Raw genomic sequence first — 22,019 nt, 5'->3', positions numbered from 1 at the left:
TCTACTATTGTGCTTTTCATTTCCACAGTTTGTTATATTTCCTTTTATGCTTTCAAATTCTTCTTTATGCTTACACATTGTCTTCTTAAAATCCTTTATGTCTTTATACATATTTTCCCTCAAATTCTCAAATTGATTTAGATTTGTTTGAATATCTTTATTTAGGTGTTCAAACTTCTCAGTCTCCTCTGAAGTTATAATTTGTTACCTTGATTGAGCCATAGCTTTCTTTTTCTTAATATGGCTTGTGATTTTCTGCTGATGTCTAGAATCTGATTCTCTTGATGGGTTAACTCTGAAGGTCTGTTTCTCCCTCTTATTTAGGGTTTTACTGTTGATTAGCTTCATATGAATTCTCTTCTTTGATGCTTGATTTAACTTATTTTAGACCTTTAGAATAGCCCATGTTTAACTGTTCAGATTTTCTCAGCTTTTATCTGATTTTTTGCCGTAGGTATGCTGTGCAGCTTTTAAGACTGCACATTTTGTGCAATTGTTTCACCTCCAGGACAGAGCTTCCTTTACTCTGCTACTTCCCTGGGAATCTTGATCTGTTCTGTTTGTTTTTGTACAGATTTTCTCCCTAGCTTTTATAATTTGTTTAAATTCTCTCCCTCACTCAATACCCCATTTTCCTTTTATTTTTCAGTTGTGGGACCTGTCCTTTCTCAAAACAGTTCATTTGAACCCTTTTCCCCCTTTCTTTCTTTTGTGAGGGTTTTCTGCCTCTGGTTTCTTCCCCATTAGGTTATTTAGCCCCGGGGAGCTAGATGGGGTCAATCCAGAAAAGTGGGTCACTTCAGAAAAGTCTGTTTTCCTTTCGGTGGTCCAGCCAATTAAAACTGAATTGGTCACAATTTTTATCAACCTTTCTAGGCTGGTCGCATTTCTGCCCCCCATCTCCAAGGGCCCTCTTGTATGCAGCACTCCTCAGCTGCTCCTGCTTCTGTCCTGGGTCTTAGCAGACCTAGGTCCCTGTGCCTGGATGTGCTTGAAGTTCCAACTCACTGCTGTGATTCGGGCTACAAGTTTCTGTCCATGGTGAGAGGGACCTGGGGTCTTGCTGCCTCTGTGTGTCTCCTGAGCTGCACGGGACCAAGTGAGGACAAGGACAAAACGAGAACAGACCAGCATCTAGGAAAGACTTCTACCTGAAATTTTTGTTTCTTCAATTCAGCATTGGTGGAGTCATTCTCTGGTTTCTACCATCCTCCAGAGTTCAAAGCAAGTGGAATTTTTCCTATTTACTAAATCTCTGGGGAAAATCTTTCAGGTGATCACCATGTTGATGACATGACCTTTAGCTCCACAAACATCTTTATCCCTCTTTCTTTCTTTTGACACAAGATCAATTCACTGGTTACCTGACTCCACTAATGCTTTATCATTCTTTTTTCCTCAAAGCAAATTTATAAAGCATCTCCAATTTTAAAAATTCATAGTTCAAGAGTGATAGCTATACACATTTCCAGTTATTTAGATTCAATAAGATTTAAAGATGACTTTTGAGAATACTTTTGAAGGAATGAAGCCCAAAGTAATGGATTCTCATAAACTCTTTTTACTTTTACCTCTTTTTCAAAAAAAAATGGGAAAGGGGCAGAAAAACATCAACCTGATGTCTGCTATTCTTGGTAGGCTAGTGGTTCTATTGCTTTAACCCTGGTAATTGATTGTTTTTAATACTGACAAGTACTCCTAGAAAATATTTGAAAAGAACATTTCTCAGCACACTATAACCAAAATTCAAATTACTTTCCTCTTATCTTGCAAGGGAGGATGGATGGCATGATGAGTTTTCACATTGCCATTTGCAGTTTTGGAAACTTAAACGTTACAAAACAAGTAAAACAGTAGGTGAAATCACTCGCTTGGATCTCTTGATTCCAAAAATTTTTAAATTAGACCTTTTTTTCACCTTACTTTGTATATATGGATTTGGCCTAAAAGCAAAAAAATCACCTAAGTGGGTATCAGGACAATTGATCTGTTTCATAAAAATGTCGTGGCCTTGTCCAAATCACCTGCATGCTCTGGAACTCTATTTCTTCAATCACAAAGTGAAAGTGCTAGATTGACAACTAAGGCTCCTGTTATCACTAAAATTCTACAATTATACAAGACAGAAAAAAAAATTCTCATTCTGTGGAAAAAATGAGAGTAAAAGCACAACAAAATCATGCCAATTGGAAAAAATAATAAACTTTCCAAGTTATGTGCCCCAAGGCAGATGTTTCCACAGAAAACCTACAAACATTTACTGACCACCTACAGAGATGGAAGCATGGCTATTGCCACTGTACTGTGTGCAGGTCACAGACTCCATTATACACAGGAAGGACAGCTCTGACACAGTAAGTAAACCAAAACTAGGTGCCAATTTTATTCAATTGTAATTTAAAATATTTGCTAAAATTTCCTTCCTACAGTTTGGTGGAAATATGGAGAAGATAAAAATACCATTCTAAATCTAGCTAAGGAGATTTAAACACATACACACACACACACAATCTCCAGCGAAACCATACAATCATTAATTAGGAAGAACAGATGAGGGAAACTAACTAGAATATGAGTGACACAGAGCAGCTGAAAGAGAGACTTACCAGATTCTCCTCTTCGGCCTCTCTTACCTCGTTTCCCTGGAGGGCCTGAAATAATGAAAAATAATTTTTGAGTGTAGTTCAACCTGTTTTCCAGGTTCCAACATAGCTAATAATCTGTTTTTAACTACTAACGCCAAGAAAGGGACCAGATATTTGATACAGCATTGTCTTTGGGGTTTCAGCATAACTCTTAAGCTTCATTTAATTATAAAAGCTGCTCTTGATGTCTAATCATCTAGTGTTACTTAAGAACACTAAAAGTCAGAATTTTGTTCATCCTCCTTGGAAATCATGAACAAAGAAAAGTTTTGTAAGCAAGTTGGTGGTGCTGAGATTTCCAGATTCTTAAGAAATCATGTTTTTCTGCAATTTTCAATAAATTAATAATTAAAGTACTATATACAAATGGCACTGGCTTCTTTTCAGTTTGATCCGTTGGGAATTCTCTTGAAAATATTTAGTAGGTAATTAGTTGAGTATATACATTAATAATGGAAATAATTCTTGCAAATATTTCCATTTTATTCAGTGTGAAATTTCTTTTTTTTTTGGAATTTCTCTAATGGAGACCCCTTGAATTTTTTGTTTGTTTGTTTGGGCAGGCACCAGAAATCAAACCCGGGTCTCCAGGATGGCAGGCAAGAACTCTGCCTGTTGAGCCACAGTGGCCCACCCGAGACCCCTAGAATTTAAATCACATCCCTTTTAACTGGAAAGTGTTTAGGAAGTAACTATAGGTCTTTGCTACTATAGGTCTTAGCTCTTTTTTGTCATTCAATAAATATTTAGCTTTTATGATGATTGCATTTAAAAAGAAGGGGGAAAAAATTTCAGCATGTTTCCTGTAAAGACCACCAAGCCAATAAATATCAGACTTAGCACAAGTTTCTAGACATTCATGGTTTCCAAGCTATTATTTTCAATTATATAATTTCTGTCTTCATTTCCTTGGGTAGGAATAGCCTCCTCTGAATAATGGTTCAGACAAGTAGAAAAAATAATTAGCCCACAATAAGAATTGAGACCTTAAGATATTTGCTGGGAGAAAAAGGCCAAGGAAAATAGAGAACTGCCTGGTTTTAAAGAATGAGCTGCTAACTAGGACTGATGGCTTCCAAACTCTAGAAAGTTCAAAACACAGGCAGTATAGGTCTTAGTATTCACCAGACTCACAATGTGTGTTCCTGCGCTACTGCCTTCCACATGGAAACACCATCATCAGAAACAAAAACATCCATGGGCCAGTTGGTTTCCTCTCAAACCCTTACACAGAATAAGTCTGGCCATCTGTGTTTTGTAAGAGGTTAAAAACAATCAAGCGATAAAGTTGGTTGAAAATATTATGAGAAGCAGCTTTGAAGCAGAGCCCCAAGACATCGTTAGAAATTTCAGATTTCTTTCTGGAGTTTAGAATAAAATGAGGTTTTCATCATGTTCAAGACATTTGTGGATAGATAGGAGGAAATGGAGAATCATGTAAATAAGAATAGGTAAATAAAGACCTTTGGGACTCAAAATAAACCCAGTGGGACCCAAATAGGCATGAAAAGTATATTTATACATACATACATACACACACATATTGACATATTCTGATATATACAAGATCCTTAAGATGAGGAATCAGTTTTTCTATTACTAAATCACTTAAACTAAGAAATATTCAGCAACCACAATGTGCCTGTGATATTTGTGTTCCATCTAGTAGGGATTAGAGATGAGGGAAAAAATGTATACCTGTCTTCTAGAGGCAAAGAAGTTGGAGAGATTAAAATGAGACAACTGAAAAAAATTTGTTATTACCATGTTTTCAAGGTAGCACGGTGAGTTTATGCTCTAATGATTCCTTCTGCTCCAAACACACCGTTAATTATGAAAAGTGAAAAATTTTTAGAAGAATTTGGATTCAAAAAAGAGATGGACATCATCATGGACAAGAAATGGACCAGAAAGGCGAAGTAGAGTGCAGAAATGAAACCATATGCCAGCTGGCCTTCAGTTCTAGAAGGAGGAGCGATGGCCAGGAATTCTATTCCTAAGAGACAGAGATTCAAAAGTTCTCACTTTATAAAGCCATAGGCTAGAATTTCTGAGAAGTTGAAAAAAAAAAAAAAGTGTTGACCATCAACCAGGTCTAAGATTTAAAGGCTTAAGAAAACACATAAAATCTCACAAGAAACCTCTCAAAAAATGATTCAAGATTCTATTGGGTTGATACCTAACTTTTAACATAAAACTGTGACAGGAGTTCTGAAATGGTTGTTTAGGAGGCTGGGAGGTCAGGTAAATGCAAATATAGAATGGCTTGATAAGAAAGGATGAGAATAGAGGAAAGAAAAAAATATATAGACACAAACAGAGAAAAAAATCAACAAAACAAAACCCTCCCACACATAACGTGTATGCAAACTAAAATTCCTAAATACAATGAGAAATCTAGTGCTAAAGAAATGTCATAAATAATCTCAGCAACAGGATCATGAACTTTCCAGGTTAAATTAATTACTTTTTAAAAAATGCTTCATAAACATCAGTATATTAATTGTGCACTAAGAAATAACTTCAATGAAAGGTTAAGGGATTTAAAATTAAAAAAAACAAAACTGGAAAAAAAGAAGAGATAGATTTCGAAGAGAGCTCTTTAGAAATTTTGAAAATGAAAAATATAGCCAATCATTGAAATAAGAAATATAAACTGAGTAAATGCTAGCTGGACACTGTCAAAGAGAGTACTAATGAATTGGAAGATGCAGAATGCAGACCAAGGAGAAAGATTAAAATTACAATAATAATAATAATAGTAATAAAAATATATAAACATATTTGCATATATATAAGTTAAGAGACATTATTTAACCTGTGCTATTAGAGAATCCAAACAAAGAGAATGGAAGGTATGGTAGAGAAGTCACTGAAGAAGAGATCACAGATGAGACATATTCAGAATTGAACACAGGAATCTCAGATTGAATTTACATTTCAAGTGTCATGTAAAAATAATTCAAACTTAGAGACATGGATGTGGAAACTTATGAATACTCAAGAATAAACAGACAATATTAGAAATTACCAGAGGGAAAATGACAATGGAAGGGAGTTAGTCTGATGGCTGCCTCACCTACAACAAAGATGCCAGAAAGTCCCAATCTTAATTTGTATTACATACCCTAGAAGTCTATATTACTTATTTATTAGGAATCAGGCTTATTTGTCATTTCACCCCTTAAAAAAATGTTCCTCTTACATTGTAGAATTTATCAAGTAAAAATAATAGATTGTACAAAAGTTTAGAAAGAACTTGAACTACACTTTTAAAAATATTTAAAAGATATTTTTAAAAAATCAAGCAATGATATCTTTTGAAGAAATAAAAAAGTCAAGTCAGGAGGCATAAAGAAATGAATCAAATGTGGAAAAACAGCTGGTTACATTTGGAATTGAGGAAGAACAGAATGTAGAAACCTGAAAAGACATTTAGCAAGACAAATCTATTAGATATGACAAGGTTGTGTAGAAAGAATTTCATAATATTTGAAAAAGAAAGATAGAGTGAGGCTAAACTAAGCTAAATAATTAGAAGAATGGAACCTAAACTCTACTGGATGTACAAAGAAAATATAGATTAAAGAAAAACATGTTAGAATTATTATAAGAAACAGAGACTGGAGTGAACAATATGCAAAACTCTCCAAAAGACATAAGTATCTTTCCTACAAAGAATAAAAATGAAGTTTTAAATAAGCTTCCTGTGCAGATGAGAAGATTTGATCCTGCTTCTGAATTTAAGGACAAAAATAATTAAAAAATGTAATGGATGAGATGATTTGACAGTGGACAGCTGGCAGATCATAGAAGTGGGAAAATCAGAGAAGAAAAATGATAGCTATTTCCTAGACAAAACTGATGTTAACAATATTTGAAAAATAGAGTGACTATTTCTATTCCAAGCTGAGCAATGAAGCGTCAGTCAAGCATGAGTTATATGAACAAATACAGAAGCTGGAACTTGACTGGTTTACTGAATAGCCATGTCCCTGTAGCAGAAATTCTCAGTAAATTCTATCAGCAGAAAGACACGACTCTGCAGAGGAAACCAATTCAAGAAAAATATGAACAGGAAGAGGAAAAGCAGAAGTTATCAGCAATAGAGGAAGTGAAAACTCACAAGCAGAGAATTCATGAAATGAAGAGTGAATTACAGAAAACAGAGGGAGTCTATAAAACCAGAGTGTTCTTCATGATAAGAAAATTCATGACAACTGGTACTGCTTATGCTTCAAAAAGAGTTCATGCTTGAAAGAAGGTGCAAAAGGTCAGCCTGAGATAGAAATTAGTACAAATCAACCATAATATTTATACTTCAAAGACAGATGACTATAAAACCAAGCGTAGACATGTCCAGGTCATTTAATCTCATCATAGCAAGGTCTCTTCAGATAAGCTGGCTCTCTTGGCCCACCACTGACGTTGTTGGAGCATTATCCTCCTTGCTAATGATGTACTCACCTGAGGTAAAACTCTGCTCTTGATGTGTGCCAAAAGCAAACTTATGCCCATATCTGGGCCTTCACATGGGCTGGGGGTTATTGGTAACAGCCAGACTAATGTCTGCCTCTGCCCTGGCCCTGAATTCAGCTGCACTGAGGAAACCAGGAAGCCCCTTCTCTGCCATGGTAATGGATGGCATGGCTAATGCTGACGCCCTGCTTCCTCCACAGGCTCCAGGAAAACCCAGGAGGATCTTAGCAATGGGAGAATCTCCATCATCTCCATCATCACCTATTCAGTTTGGGCTTCCTCTAGTGCCTGGTAGGTCTTTTTATTAGATGTAAGAATATATCATCTGAACTTCCACCTAGAACAAGATATCTCTTAAGATGTAACCTTTTATAACTCTCCTTGAAAATATAAGTTCAGTTTAGTAAATGTAACTCACATAATCGGTAAAGAATTTGAAATGTTAAGTAATACTTTCTATTACGTTTTAAAGTGATGAAAATATAAAGTTTGCTGTCAAAGCAAGACCACATACAATTAAGTATGGAGAATTGATTATAAAGTTAAGTATCACAAGGGAAGGTCCAAGGAATACTGAAGTGTCACATAAGCTTGTAGAGGACATGGAACTTGGGCAAGGGCTGGATTTGGATGAGAGCAGCAAAGAATGAGCCTTTCACCAGAACAAATATATCAGAGAGGAGATTATATACAAGCTTGAAATGAACATAGTAGCTTTACATTGCACAGAGGAGACTTATCTACTACAAATAACATGCATGTTGGAAGACTTGGAAAATACAGTAGGGAGAAGCAAAACAGGCCCAGATTTTAAGCAGCTTTGGAAGACAAGAAGAAAAGTTTAGCTGTTATCTGAGAGATAACAGGGTGTTATGGAAAGCTTTTGAGCAGAAGCATACTATCAAGTTGATGTTTAAGATAACTGAATGACCAATGGCTCAAAGGAAGGATTAAAGGAAAAGAATAAAAGAACTAAATATATAGAGGAGACGAGCCATGTAGGAATAGTTGCAGTAACAAAATAAAAAGGCAATGAAGTATTGCAGTGAGTTCATGTTAACAGGACTGGAGGGAAGGGCAGAAACCACAGGCACCTTGAAGAGGAAGTTGGCCAGCTGTGATGACAGATGATAAACCTGGCTGGGCATAAAGTTGTTGCATCTCATAGCTTGGGGACTAGTGGTGTGATGGTTCTCCTGATAGAGCAGTTTTGAGAAAGCTGAATATACAGAAAACAGTAGGACCTCTGACGCTCCTAACACATGCGTTCATTTCACATGGAAAAGAGTGTGAATTACATGCCTTTCTCATTCATTCTGACAAACTGAGCACTAGGGAAATGGTAGTAGTAGTAGCAGCATGTAAGCAGAAAATAATGCTATAGGTCTAACACTAGTTGCCTATCAACTTATCCAACTGCAACCCTTCTCCAAAGCAGACTTGTCAAAAAACAGAGGATAATTACTCTCTTTTCTCCTCTAACCCACTTATTTATTTGAGTCAAAACATGCTGCAGGGTGGGCCCTGGTGGCTCAGCAGGCAGAGTTCTCACCTGCCATGCCGGAGACCTGGGTTTGTTTTCCGGTGCCTGCCCATGCAAAAAAAAAACATGCTGCATGTTTATCTTCTCTAAAGACCCTTTTTCAGTTCAGAGGGCCCTCCTGAACCCATTTTCCTCCATGTAGAGTAGGATGAATCTTTGTTGTCATTTCAGTTGCCTATGAGATGACTGCAAGCAAGCATCTTAAATAAAACTCAATATGTCCATACATGAACATATCATCTATCCACCCCAAACACGGCTCTTCATGCTCTTCTCTCTGTTTTGAATCACCATCCTCCCCTTCACATCGGCCAAACACCTGGAAAAATTTAGAGATTGCCTTCGCCCTTATCTGGTTTAGATAAATTACCAATACCAGTCAGCTCTACCTCTATTACTCGCATCTGTTCACGCATCTTCGTTCCTGCTAGTATTTTAAGACTGAGCTTAAAATAAACTTTTCTGGAGCTCCGAGAAAAGACTTTCATAGGAATTTTATTTGTATTTTAAAAATATTACCTCTCATAAACAGCTATCAACACACAGGAAGTGTTAGAGAAAAGTTACCAAATTCGTGATTGACTTTTTTTGTTTCTTTCTCTCCTGTTTTCTATTCCAACATACATTTCTGGCTCTGCCTGCTTTTAGGACAGCTGGTATCATATATAGATAGAAAACAAAGGGAAGAGTCCATGTCCTGTGTGAGTCTGCTTTTATGTGTTGTCATAAAAACCTGAGAACAGAGAGAAATGCAGCCATCTGGTTACAAGAGTGAGGCTTGCACACTGATCATTAGAGAATTAACTCATGAATGAATCTTTATGACGGAGATAACACATGTGTGTAAAGGTGCTCAGTATTAGGTGCTCAATAAATATTAGCTTTCCCTTTGCTTTGTTTCCATTTTTTCTTTACATTTAGTCAGCAGAGATTGTAATACATCTAGGTATGTGATAAAAAAAACTGAACATATATATGTGAATAATATTGTTAAAGGTCAATATTACCTTCTAATCAAAATATTAAGAGGCAATGTAGTATAATGAAGAGAAATAGGGCAGAGTTAAAAGACCTATAGGTTTTCAATACTCAGTGAACTGAGGCTAATTCCAATGAATTTCTTTGATTTTAATCTGCTAAAATAGCAGGTTATTTCTCTGCCAAATGTATATAATTACTATAAGGATTAAAATTGCAAAGTCCTGTATACATATATTAAGTGACTGTATGTTATTTTTTCATTAATGCATTGAAGCTCAAAAGCTACTTATTTCCATGCTATGTTGCTGCCTATTCTCCAATAAATACAGCAAGACTTCTAAATAATTTGATGCATTCTAACAAAACATTGAAATTTCTCAGTCAAAAGTTTCATTTCCAGAGGTATGAGGATCTTTTAATTTCAGAAGAGAAAAAATCATAAAATACTTCAAACAACAGTAACCATTCCAAAAAAACAAAATACCGGATGCGTCCAAAATTCTGGAGGTAGAAAGACAGAGACGTTACAGAAAGGGAAAGGTCAGAGGAAACCGAGCCTGTGGTCAGGGAGAGAAACAGTGGAGAAGAAGCAGCCAGCAGGTGGGGAAGTCCATCTGGGCAAATGTGTGTTTAGGTAGAGAGGCCTGGAGGAGAACTGGGTGCAAACCAAGGGTGCCCCTCCACCCCAGCTGCTCCCAGGAATATAGATCTTCAACAGCTGCAGCTGGCGCTTGAGAGGGAGAAACTTGTCTGGGCACAGAGGAGACTGCCGCTCATCCTCTCTGAACCAACCTCCCCCAGTCTCCAGCTAAACCAGGTCTACCTTCAGATCTTCTGGATTAACCTTACAAGTAGGCATAGATTCATTTCAGAGCCTGCCCCAAAGTCCTCCCACCTGCTGGCTTGATTAATGCCCCAAATTCTTTCAACACAGACCAAAGCCTTTCAATCCACAATTAGAAGTAAAAGGCTTAAATAGCAAATGCCTGGCAGAAGTAGAATTTTAACTAAATGTATTCTCTCCATACCCATAAAATGGCATTACTACAGCATCACCAGGAGATCAAACAACCCAAAGGTTTTCATACTGCCCTTTTTGTCGAAACTGCCAGACCAGCTCCAATTTGCCATATTGGGCTGCAATTTCAAGTAAAAGTTCATTAGCTAAAACTATTTCATAATATCAATGATTCTCATTTCTGCGCATATAAATTGAGGCCCAGGAGGTGAAACAACCTGCCACAATCACGCAGCCGATATCAATTCCTGATTCCAAACTCAGTGATCTCTACCACACATAGCCTTTCCTTACTGAACTCACATTCTGGAGGTTACAGATGAAAAGACTGAGACTGTATTTAAACGTCTTAATTTTATTAATGGGCCTGCTTCATATTTTTCTAACTACTTGGGCAGATGCATTAATATTATTTGTTACAGTCCCAATAGACTTTAAACTCCTAAGGTTAGGGACTTTTTGTTCATCCTTCTAGCCCTAGCAACTGGCATGGGGCTTAGCACTTTATGAATCGCTAAAGGCAACCTGTCTATGACTATGTACTACAAGCCAACATTGTTTCCTACCAGTCAGCTTTTAAAAGAAATTGTTTTTTTATTTAGGATATTTACTGCCTAAGATTTTGTTAACATATAGGTGTATGTACTCTATTCCTAACAGAGGCTTATTTGTTTTAAATATCTTTTATGGATGTTTCTGTTTCAAATTTTTTCAAGTTTCTAATCTCAGTGGTCTGTTAGTTTTTAAAAGAAAGTGAAACATAATAAAAATAGGTAGTACTTTAAGGTTACAATAGTCAAGCTTTATATCTCTCACTAGAGTATTTTTTCAGATAAATAGTATTTATTTTAAAGGCAGTAAACTCAACTAAAAAATTGGAAGAGTTCAATTGAAAAGTTGGAAAAGTACTTCTTACTTGCTTTAACAACTCAAGAGACATACTAGCAATGTTTCAGGGCCTCTAATCTTACATGTTATTAGACTAACAAAAACCACAAACATTAATAACTTCTACTGGTAAAATTGTTCACTGTATTTTTGTTATAAGCAACAAAGATGAAATTTTGATTTCCATGCCCTAACCAGGCCATATCATAATTTAAATAAGAATGTGAATATTTATAATACACTGGTACCCTACACTTAGTAATTACAGTTGTTTTGTTAAATTCCTAGATGGTAATTTAAGAATCAAACAAAAATACTACATCTTTGAAATGATTTTACAAATATTGCTTTCCCAATTATATTTATAATTTTGTACTTCTTCCAGGAAATTTTTTACCATTCAATGTAAAATTTATGAGATATAAAGTATGTGCAGAATTTGCATTCACGGAATGAGGAAAAAACAATGTAACCCATGGAAAGTATAAAAAGATAAAAAATGAAATCCACGGATAATAAATGTGGATGTGTTAACAGTGTACACAATAGGCCACCTATAGTCAACTGTGTGTGTGTGTGTGTGTGTGTGTGTGTTGGTTTAGATGTAAAATGTAATACTTTCTTAGTAGCCAGAAAAGTTTGAAAGCCATTGGTTTACAAGAAAATAGGCTAGACATCCCACAATATGCTTTTCATTAAAAGAGCTCCTAAGAAGGTATGACATGCCTTACTGGTGAAGTCTGTCTTTTTTCTTTCTCATGAAATACGCTGAGAGCAGGAATTTTGTTTTATCTATTCCTGTAGTTTTCCAAATTTTTAATAAAGTGGAATTTTAATCACTGCTATTAAAATTAAGTACTTGTGAGGAATTACAACAAGCTTGTGGTGAATCTAATTCCCAACATTATGTGGTCATCAGAGTTATTTTTAAATTGGTTGAATTCCTATTCCTTGTGGAAAGGGACCAATGGACCCTTTTAAACCTTCCTCCCTATTATCGCAATATGAGCTCAGTTTAACTTGATGCTAAGTTTAAATGAAGTGTTTCAAGTTTACCGAGAAACTTCCATATTTTACACCAGGAAAAAAATATCCACACATAAACCGGAGATGCTGATGAATATATTGGAAAACCATGGTAATTAAACAATAAAATAAAGGGATTTCTAAACAGAGTATAATGAAGTATTTTCTTGGTTTTGTTTAGATACTTTGTCTCCAGAATGGAATTCAAACAAATGAGTTGTCTTTATTGCTGTGTCCAATATGTAGATAATAAATATAGTAGAATATTCAATAGAAACTGCTCAAGACTCCAAATAGCTAGAGCTGCAGCGCATTGACGCTAATGAGGTCTGATGTGACACAGTTGTTATACCTATTATTCGTCTCCCACACATAAAGTGTTTCATTATTATGGTACTAGAAAATTTTGCCCCATGATCCTACAAGAGATTTTTCATGATAGGTTTTTTTTACTTGCAGGAGAGAGGTCTGCAAGATGTCAGAGAATAGGTTGTAGACTAGGTAAGATGTGATTTGTTCTGAGATTTTATGCTCTGTAACAAGAGTGATCATTATGTATACAATGTAATAGATTAAAATGAAAAACATGCCAATTTCCAAACTTGTAAAGAATGTAAATGAGCTTCCTAGATAACAAGATTTAATGTAATCCAGAGTGATAGATCATTTAAGAAAAGGAGAACTTTTAAACAAACAGAAGAGAATAAGATCAATGGGCAAATATCGTCTTTCACATGCTCAATAATAAAATTGATGCTAATTCTTGATTTGTCAGAGACTGAAGCAATCTTTCTTATGGGAAAGTGAAAAACAAAGCGGGTTAGTGGAAACTGGGATTTGTTTTCATTAATGGCTTTGCAATGTCACAAACTTTTGCCAAATTTCTGACGAGGGAACTAAACACAGCAGAACCATATATATCATTACACTCAGATAAATGACCCAAATTATTTTAAGCTGATGCTAAATTAATTATTCAGGATCCTCGCCAAAATTAGCAAACAATGGGAAAACTAATCATGAAAGAAAGTGACAACTGGTTTAACACTGAAAATTAGCGATGGGAAATGAGTAAACAAAAAATCAGGATGAGATCATCAGATTATGAATAGGACCACTTCAGAGAGAAAGGGCAGCATGGAAGCCAGGCGACCAGATGAAGCAAGCATCTGGCCACAAATGTACTAAAGCAGGAGTGATAGAATAAGAGGCTGTCCGTGGAAGTCAGAGGACCTGACAAACCCACAGTGTCATGAGAAGGGGAGGCAGAGGAGGGAACGTACAAAATACTTGGACATAACAAAAGGGACAATGCGGATAGTTATCATTTTATAAGTGCTCGTTACACATCTGGCACTGGGCTACGCACATCACATGCATCAGCTCATTTGTTTATTCTAGTTGTGTGACCTCAATACAATTTTAGAAAGTGATGATGTAGAGTGGTTAAGGGATTTTTACAAGGTCACACAGCTAGTATGTGATGGGTTAGGGATTTAGATCCTGAAAGTCTCCTGAAATGTGAATTCTAAAACCAAAGACCTGCTTGTTTACTGAGCACCCTGCAGAACACTGTATTTTCTGATACAAAGTCATTGAGCTACTATTAATGAAAATAGGCGCTTTAAATCTAGAAAGACTAGGTTCATAATATATTTCTGAAGGCCTCTGTTGATGATTCTAGCTTACCAGGCATATATCTTAAAATGCAAACAGTCCTATAAAATACCAAATGTATTGTACTACTGAAAAATAATCATGAGAAATTACTGGTCAAGCATCGATAAACTTTTATTTTACAAAGTTAACAAGGAATAGTTCTCTCATCATACACTGAAAATCGTCATGGTAAACCTAAGGGGATGTGACCAGCATAAGACAAGCACACATTTATATACTTGGTTGATACACTCTTACACCATGCACATCAGTTTTTAACAAGTCTGTTACATATCAGTATTTAAAATAAGACAAATGAAAAGATTGAGTTTTTTGAAAAGAGAAATATTGGCTGTCTCGTTCACTATTGTATTAGAAAGGATTTGGCAAGTAATTAAGTGGTAGTTTAATGGATGACTATTGCTTTTGAAAGCTGGAATAATAACACCTTTGAATATTTCTTCTGCTAAAACAATAATAAACAGGAGGGCACCACTTTTGAAGTCAGCCATATGGACCAAAGTTGAATCTGTCTCTGCAACATATTAGCTGAGTGACTCTAGACAGATTAATCTTTCAGAACACGTTTCTTCATCTACAAATGTACGTAATATCAACCTCAAAGCTGTTTTGCAGAACAAATGAGATATTTTTATTTGTGAGGTACCAGGCACAGAGCAGCCGTGAAGACATATATGTGTCTATGCTGCAAAACACAATGCATAAAAAGTGAAAATCTGGATTCTATTTTTGAGATATTAGGTTTGAGACCTGACTTTGAAGAATTAGAAAACCAGGAAAAGAGAACAGCCTCTAGCCCTTTTCTGCCTACAAACCAGCCTTCACAGAGTTCCCAGAGTGACCTGTTTGGTAGCCCCTGCCCCCATTGCCTTGATGTCATGTCAGACCCACTACATTCAGCCCCCAATTATTTCTCCTTCTTCCAACATTATGCTGCAATATCCATACACCTCGTGCTGTCTCTAGCTGCACACCCTTGTTTCCACTCTTCTCTTGAAGTCCTTCTCTCTGCTTGGCTAATTCTACTTACTGTTTAGGCTTAGTGCTGGGGAACTGTAGAAAGCCACCCAGACACCGTGTGCTGATGACATTATCCTCTTATGTGATCTTATTGCCCTTTACTTACTGATCTGAATGCTCTGAACTATAATTTATTCTGTGCTCATATATCTGTCCTTCAGGCAGATTCTGGACCAGTTCCAGGAGGGTAGAGTCCAGTTTCATCAGCTTTGTGACCTAGCATTATACTTAGCAAGCAGTAGAGACCCTAAGATGTTGAATGAATGAATGAATGAATGAGACATCAAGGAATGCCTTGTCACTTCCTTAAGAGTGTGACTTTCCTGAATTACATAGTATATCGATTATGAATATGGAATCAGGAGCTGTCCACCTGGATTCATACTGTGGCTAAAACACTTCCCAGTTGTGTGACCTTTTTATGCCTGTTTTCTTATCTCTAAATGAGGTGCCTCATAGCACCTATTTCATCAAGCAGGTTGATCCATTTAGAAACATATCTGGCACAGACAAAGCCTTCTTTCAGTATTACCTATTATAATCACTTTCCACATGTTTCTTATTTGTCCAGTCCTACTACAAATGACAATTGATAACCTCAACATATTAGATTCCCAATAACCTTAGACTGAAGATTCTGAATAAGAAAGGCATCACCTACCTACCGAACAGTTGCACTGCATTCAGAATTTGGGCTGTCATGACACAATTAATGTCAAAGTCATTTTTAAATCCTTCTTTCATATTCTCGAGAAATTGTGTATTATTAATTTTTTTCTTCAAAACAATTCTTGCTAATCTCTTTATTTCCATTCTCAATTCTAATTGCATAGTTTTGTTCCTTACTCCTTAGTACTGAGTCTTACTGGTATCCCCTGAATCCATCTGCATTCAAATACTAGGGTAATCATTTTAATATATTTTTGTCACGCAATTCCTCTGATCAGTGTCCTTCCTTATTAAATATGGAAAGGAGCGCATCTTCATTGGCCATAATCTAACCCCTTATAAGGCCCTATTATCCCTCAAATCCAGGTCTCCATGTCAGATAGTCTTTTCTGACTAATCCGTGGTCTTTCATCATTTTGATGCTTAATTCCAAAAACATAATATGACAATCCTCTGTGCCCTTGTAATGTATTTGGCCCACCCTTCTCCATTTTTTCCTACCTACCATGAATGATTCTTGTCATTCATTTTGTGATATAAATTCTTTCTTGTATTGTAACATCAGTTTAACAAACATTTTTATACGTTTTTAAGTAAAAATACACAATTTTTTTTGCCTTTATTCTGTTTTTAAGTAGGAACAGTATAAAAAGCATTTTATACTTCAAGCCATAGTTTAAAGAGGAGCTACTATTTGCCTATTTGAGGAATCAATTTGTCCAATGCTATGATGTATTTGGAATTGTCATGCATGTAAAAAGTGCCCTACAAAATGCCAAATTATCTTGTTAAACTAACTGAAAGTAAAATACAGGACAGATTAGGATAGTGGTTGGCCGCCCATAGAAAATGCTAAATAGGTGATAAAGCACCAGAAAATCAAATCCCATTTGACCATTCAAAACTAGGTACTTGAAATCACCGCAGGTTTTACTGCCTCTTTCAAAATAAACACAGTTGTTTCTTTACAGTTAAGTTTCAGATTCATCCTGACAGGAAAACTCCCTAGAAAATGGAAATATTGTGAGTGTATTTCTGTGAATAAAATGTTTTCCCACATGAGTTCATAATAATTTTGGCACTTTACTGCTGCTATTCCCATCACATTGCAAGCAAACATTTTTCAATGAAACCTCAGTAGGGCCATTCTAAAACATGTGATTTTAACTTTGGAAGGTGAGTTTCTTTTCTATACTTTGTAGGAAGACAAAGTTTTAAAAAATGGACACAATGGCTCTTGTTTTGATACAAAAAAACTCTTACAGTCTTAAATAATAAGGCATACACCAAATTTTAATTGGCTTCCCATCTGGCATCTTTTATTCTGACAAAAAAAGGGAACCTCAAAGCATGCCAGCGTTTGGAAGTGTTTCAGAGGCCAATAAGCAGTATGTGTAAGGTCTAACTATAAATGCCAATCAATCTTAAAGGACTTATGAAAAGACCCCTGAAAAAGTAGACTGGAAGCTCTGGCAATAACTATCAGAGGTTCAAGTTCAGCTTTACAACATTAGGTTAGGAAGGGAAGGGTAATTTTAAAGAAGAATTTAAAAAAAACTTTTTTGCAACTTGACTGTCATAAGAGCTTTGCATAAAAGAGAACAGCTCTAAAATATGGCATTGTATTATGATACCATGTAACCTTAGAGGAAAAACCTTCAAGAAAACCATTGATGGTAGTAAATATTAAAAAAAACCTTGATGCTCAGAAAATGTCGTTGGTGCTACAAAATCTATTTTATGCTCATATTTTTAAGGTGCTTTTAGGTAGGCACATTAGGTATCCTATTCAAGATATTTTGGAAAGTGTCTTGAATAAGACAATTGTATAATATAAGTAAAATAAGTTTCTTGCACAAAAGAACTTTGTGTAAAATGTGTTCAATAGAAAAGATTTCCATTTTTAATGATTTCCCATATCTATATTTGAGTGAGAACAAGAATTAGAAAATGAGGATCTTAATCCATTTTGACACTACCTATATTGCATCCACAGGCATATTTCCAAAAATGTATGACTTAATGAGGTTTAATTATTCCTCATATTCAGCCTCTTCATTACATAATCATTATTAAGAAATTCTTAAGTTCTAGTAAGCTTTGAAGCTAGTTGTTAATACATAGAATGAAAAAGGATTATTATAAATAAAGTAAATCCCCTGGAAACTTGATTGAATTTTATTGTTCTCTGAATATTTTATGCTGAGATAAAGGTGAGCATGGCTAATCAGTTCTTCACTTTAAAAATATTTTAAATCAAAGAATAGGCAAGGTTTCAACATTGTATGTATGGTTTCTTTTTTAAAAGGTCTCAGGATCTTGTTAGAATACAAGGATTAAAACAAAAACAATTAAAGACCAATGCTAACCAGTATATAATACAGTGTTATATATGGCATAGATTATGTCACAGGAGCTCAGGAATGGAATTGGGGGAAGCTTCAGAGAAAGACTTTAGTCTGACCTAGAAAAATAGATTAAAAAGAGGATAAAGGACGTTATAGAATAAGATAATAGTAAATACAGCTAACCATGTGCACTGCAGCTAATTTAGGACCACCTTATTATTTGAAACAGGTTGGATGGATAAATAAGGTGAGAGCAGATTACAGAAGCCCTCACATGGTGGAAGACGAGGTTAGGAAATTCTCCAAGAGATAATAGGAAGCTAATAAAGATTGAGTAGTAAGATCATGACATGAAGAAAATGGTGTTTTGGGAGGAATAATCTGACAGTAGTTAGGGAAGCCAATTACTAGGCTCTTACAAAAGCTTAGGCAATAGGTTGTAAAGGGACTGGTGGCAATGGGGCCAGAATATAAAACACTAAAAGTAATATATGACAAGAAGAATTGAATGTGGAGGCTGAAATGGATGTAAGGAATGAATGAGAGGTTGAAATTCAAAGGTCGCTCCAAGGATTTGAGCCTTTCAGAAAAAAAAAGGTGGTACTATTTACACATATTTGATAGACTCAACGAAATGTCCCTCTATCATTATCATATGTCAACCTTGGAAACAGTATCAGAATATCGGCATGTTAAGATGGATTTGATTTTCTGCAGAATCTTCATTTCTCCTTTAAAGATGAGATACACAGATCTTTAAAATGGAAGGGGCAAGCCCCCAAACCTGGAAAACATGCCATTGCTCTTGTACTTAGACATCAATAACATTTAGGGTCAGTTTCATAGACATAATTTAAAAATTTCACTCAAGTAAAGTGGATAATAACTTGATGATGCTATTATAGTATCTATAATGACAGGTTTCAAAAGTGTGACCAAACCTACTAGTGCTGTTTGCATCTTTCTACTGAAATTCTTCCCAATATCTCCACCCATACAGAGTAGTGCACTAATTCAGAATTTCTGTCAGTGGATTTCTGATCTGAGTCATCCTGAAACAAGGGGGCAACATAATCAATGGACAGAAAACAGAGACCTCCTTGTTGGCACTGAGTTTTGCAGGGTTTTGGATTTTTTTTTATCTTTAACATAAAAGAATTGTATTAAACTCCATGCTTTGGCTCAGCAGGCAGAGTTCTCACCTGCCATGCCAGAGACCTGGGTTCGATTCCAGGTGCCTGCCCATGCCAAAAAAAAAAAAAACAACAAAACTCCATGCTGCCTTCCAGCATGATGATTCTATGAAAAGCAAAGAAAACAATTCATTTTCTAACTAAATGACCACAGCTGCTGTCCGGTATCTATAAAAGTAGTAACCCACATTCCACCAAAGTAAATACAAGAACGCCAGTTAAGTCAATTGATTTCATATCCCTATAAGCAGCCATAGCATTAAGCAAGCAAAATAATAACAGCTGTTGCTAGATTTTTTATATCAAATGTAAAGGCTCTTCCTATAGGAGGGCAAGAGGATGGTTTATCAAATGCAACAGTAGGAGGTGGGCCAGAGCCCACAGTTCTATTGACTTCTCGGAACTGTGACAAGAACTAGAGAATGGGAATGAACAAGAGCGATGTGGTCTGCTGCTTTCAGGTTCATCTAACTCTGCGGACTGATGGCTGCAGCTGAGAAATTCCACAGGGATTGAGTAGGGGAAGTGCCCAGGGCATGATGCAGGCACGCAAATCCTCCTGGGGTTCTAACCATTCTGCCTGAGGACACACAATGATGAAGCACAGTTGTTTCAACTTGCTACACTCTGCCTCTCTTAGGAAGAAACAGCAGGACTATTCAGAAATAGGATCACCTCCATTCAATTGTATCACAAATTCTGAGAAATCAATAATCAGTCCTTGTTCAGTTGTGTCCACTATAAGCTGACCAGAGCAATTCTACATTCCAGGAGAACTTTTATTCTTCTGACAGAAACATTTTGTTGTGCTTTGAAATAGTAATGCCGTAACCCAGGTAATGCCAAAAGGCTCGTAAACATCTTTTTCGTGCTTTACAGGGATACATGCGTTTGTATATGTGTTTAAATAATAATTTTATTCTGCCTTAATTTTATTCTTTACTTCTATTCTATTGGATGAAATAACCAATACTATCTAATATTAATTTAGGGAAATTTTACCGAGACAACTACAGAACAACCTCCATTGTTATTAAAGACTCTTAAGTTTGGTCATTAAGCCTAGAATTTTAGCTAAGATTGGTAAGGCCTTCTTTATGACAATAAAGTATTCACCGTATGGGAGGGTTTTTCATTTCACCGCAACAACCAATGATGAAATGCAATATGGTCAGATTAAAGGTAGCACATATCTACCCCTCTGTAGTAGTAATTGCTTTGGTGACCACACAGATGCTGATCCGTCATTTAAACCCAGAACCTGAAGCTGAACGGAGTCCCATCAAAGTCTTCTTCACATTCTCCACCTGCCCTGCAGTGATACATGCATCATTTGAACCAAAGCTCAGTGGCAGCTGCAGAAATGTACTCAGTGAATTTAAAATAGACAGCAATCTATAATAATAGTGATGGAAGTATCTGGACATTCATTTTGAAATGCATTGAAATGCTCCAAATCCAGAGCTGATTTGCAACTGGTATACACCAGCCCTGCCTTGTCACACTGGTTGTATGCTGGTTTGGGAGACAGTCCCCCCACCCCCCACCCACAGTGTCCTCCTAATACCCTGACCATCCCGGTCCCTGCCCAGGAACCCCTTGAATTTCCATACAAAATGTGCACTATAGGAGATAACACCAGGCCCAGAAAGAGTCTCCAAACTCTGTTCCAGCTTTGGGGTTGGCATCGATCCTGACTTGTTGACGCTTATGCTATAGTGTGTCATACATTTTTTTAGTATCATCTCGTCACATCCATCATTATCACAGCACTTACCATCTTGCATTGCAATTATTTCTATGTAAGTCTGCTTCTATCCACTATTCTCAATCACTTGAGGATGGGGAACCAGACTAATTCATCCTTGGTTCCTAGTACTGAGGACAATAACAGAGTGTTAATAGATACTTAAAGAATTGATATATGAATGAAAGAGTAACAAAACTCAAATTTTATCATATAACCTTTATAGTATAATGCATTTAGATAAAATTATTCTCATTTCTACACTGTATTTGTGATTTCTCATAAGGATTTTCCTTTAACAAATATGGCCTTTAAGTTTTCTTTGGGTTTCATACAGAGAGATCACAATGATGAGCTAATGACTTTAAAAAGAGAACTCTTTTGAGTTATTTATGCTTTTGATCTCACTCCTACTACTTTAGTAGGAAAGTGTAATAAGTTTTACAAGATACCACCCTATAATAGGACTATAAAAATATCCAAATTTTAAAAATTTCTTTTATCTTAGGCAATCACAAAATCATCTTTAGACCTTGTACATCCTTACTTTTTGAATAAGTACCATATCTAAGAGACTCCACTGTGCACCCCTGTGCCATCTCCCTCTCCTGTTTTAGTGGAAAGCCTTGTCATATAGTCTGACTTTGACTTTCAGGGAAAAAAAAGCACTGTAAATACTATCTTCTAGATTTTAGAAGCAGAGTCACAGAAATGGTTTTATTTATATGCCTACTTGACAATGCTTTGGTGCCACACAGGAACCTAATTTTTGTATCCTCACA

The 22,019-nt window shown here is 36.0% G+C and overlaps 1 protein-coding gene across 1 annotated transcript in view; it reads right to left on the bottom strand.

Moving 5' to 3' along the window:
* COL25A1 (collagen type XXV alpha 1 chain) overlaps positions 1-22,019 on the bottom strand; it is a 486,980-nt gene that overhangs the window by 203,693 nt on the left and 261,268 nt on the right. The window contains 1 exon segment of the mRNA XM_077143256.1: positions 2,607-2,651. Within this exon segment, the coding sequence (XP_076999371.1) occupies positions 2,607-2,651 (45 nt within the window).

This window comes from Tamandua tetradactyla, chromosome 24, assembly GCF_023851605.1.
Source record: "Tamandua tetradactyla isolate mTamTet1 chromosome 24, mTamTet1.pri, whole genome shotgun sequence".
Lineage (NCBI taxonomy): Eukaryota > Metazoa > Chordata > Mammalia > Pilosa > Myrmecophagidae > Tamandua > Tamandua tetradactyla.
Note: the sequence above shows the minus strand (reverse complement) of the source record. Positions and strands in the feature narration are given on the sequence as shown.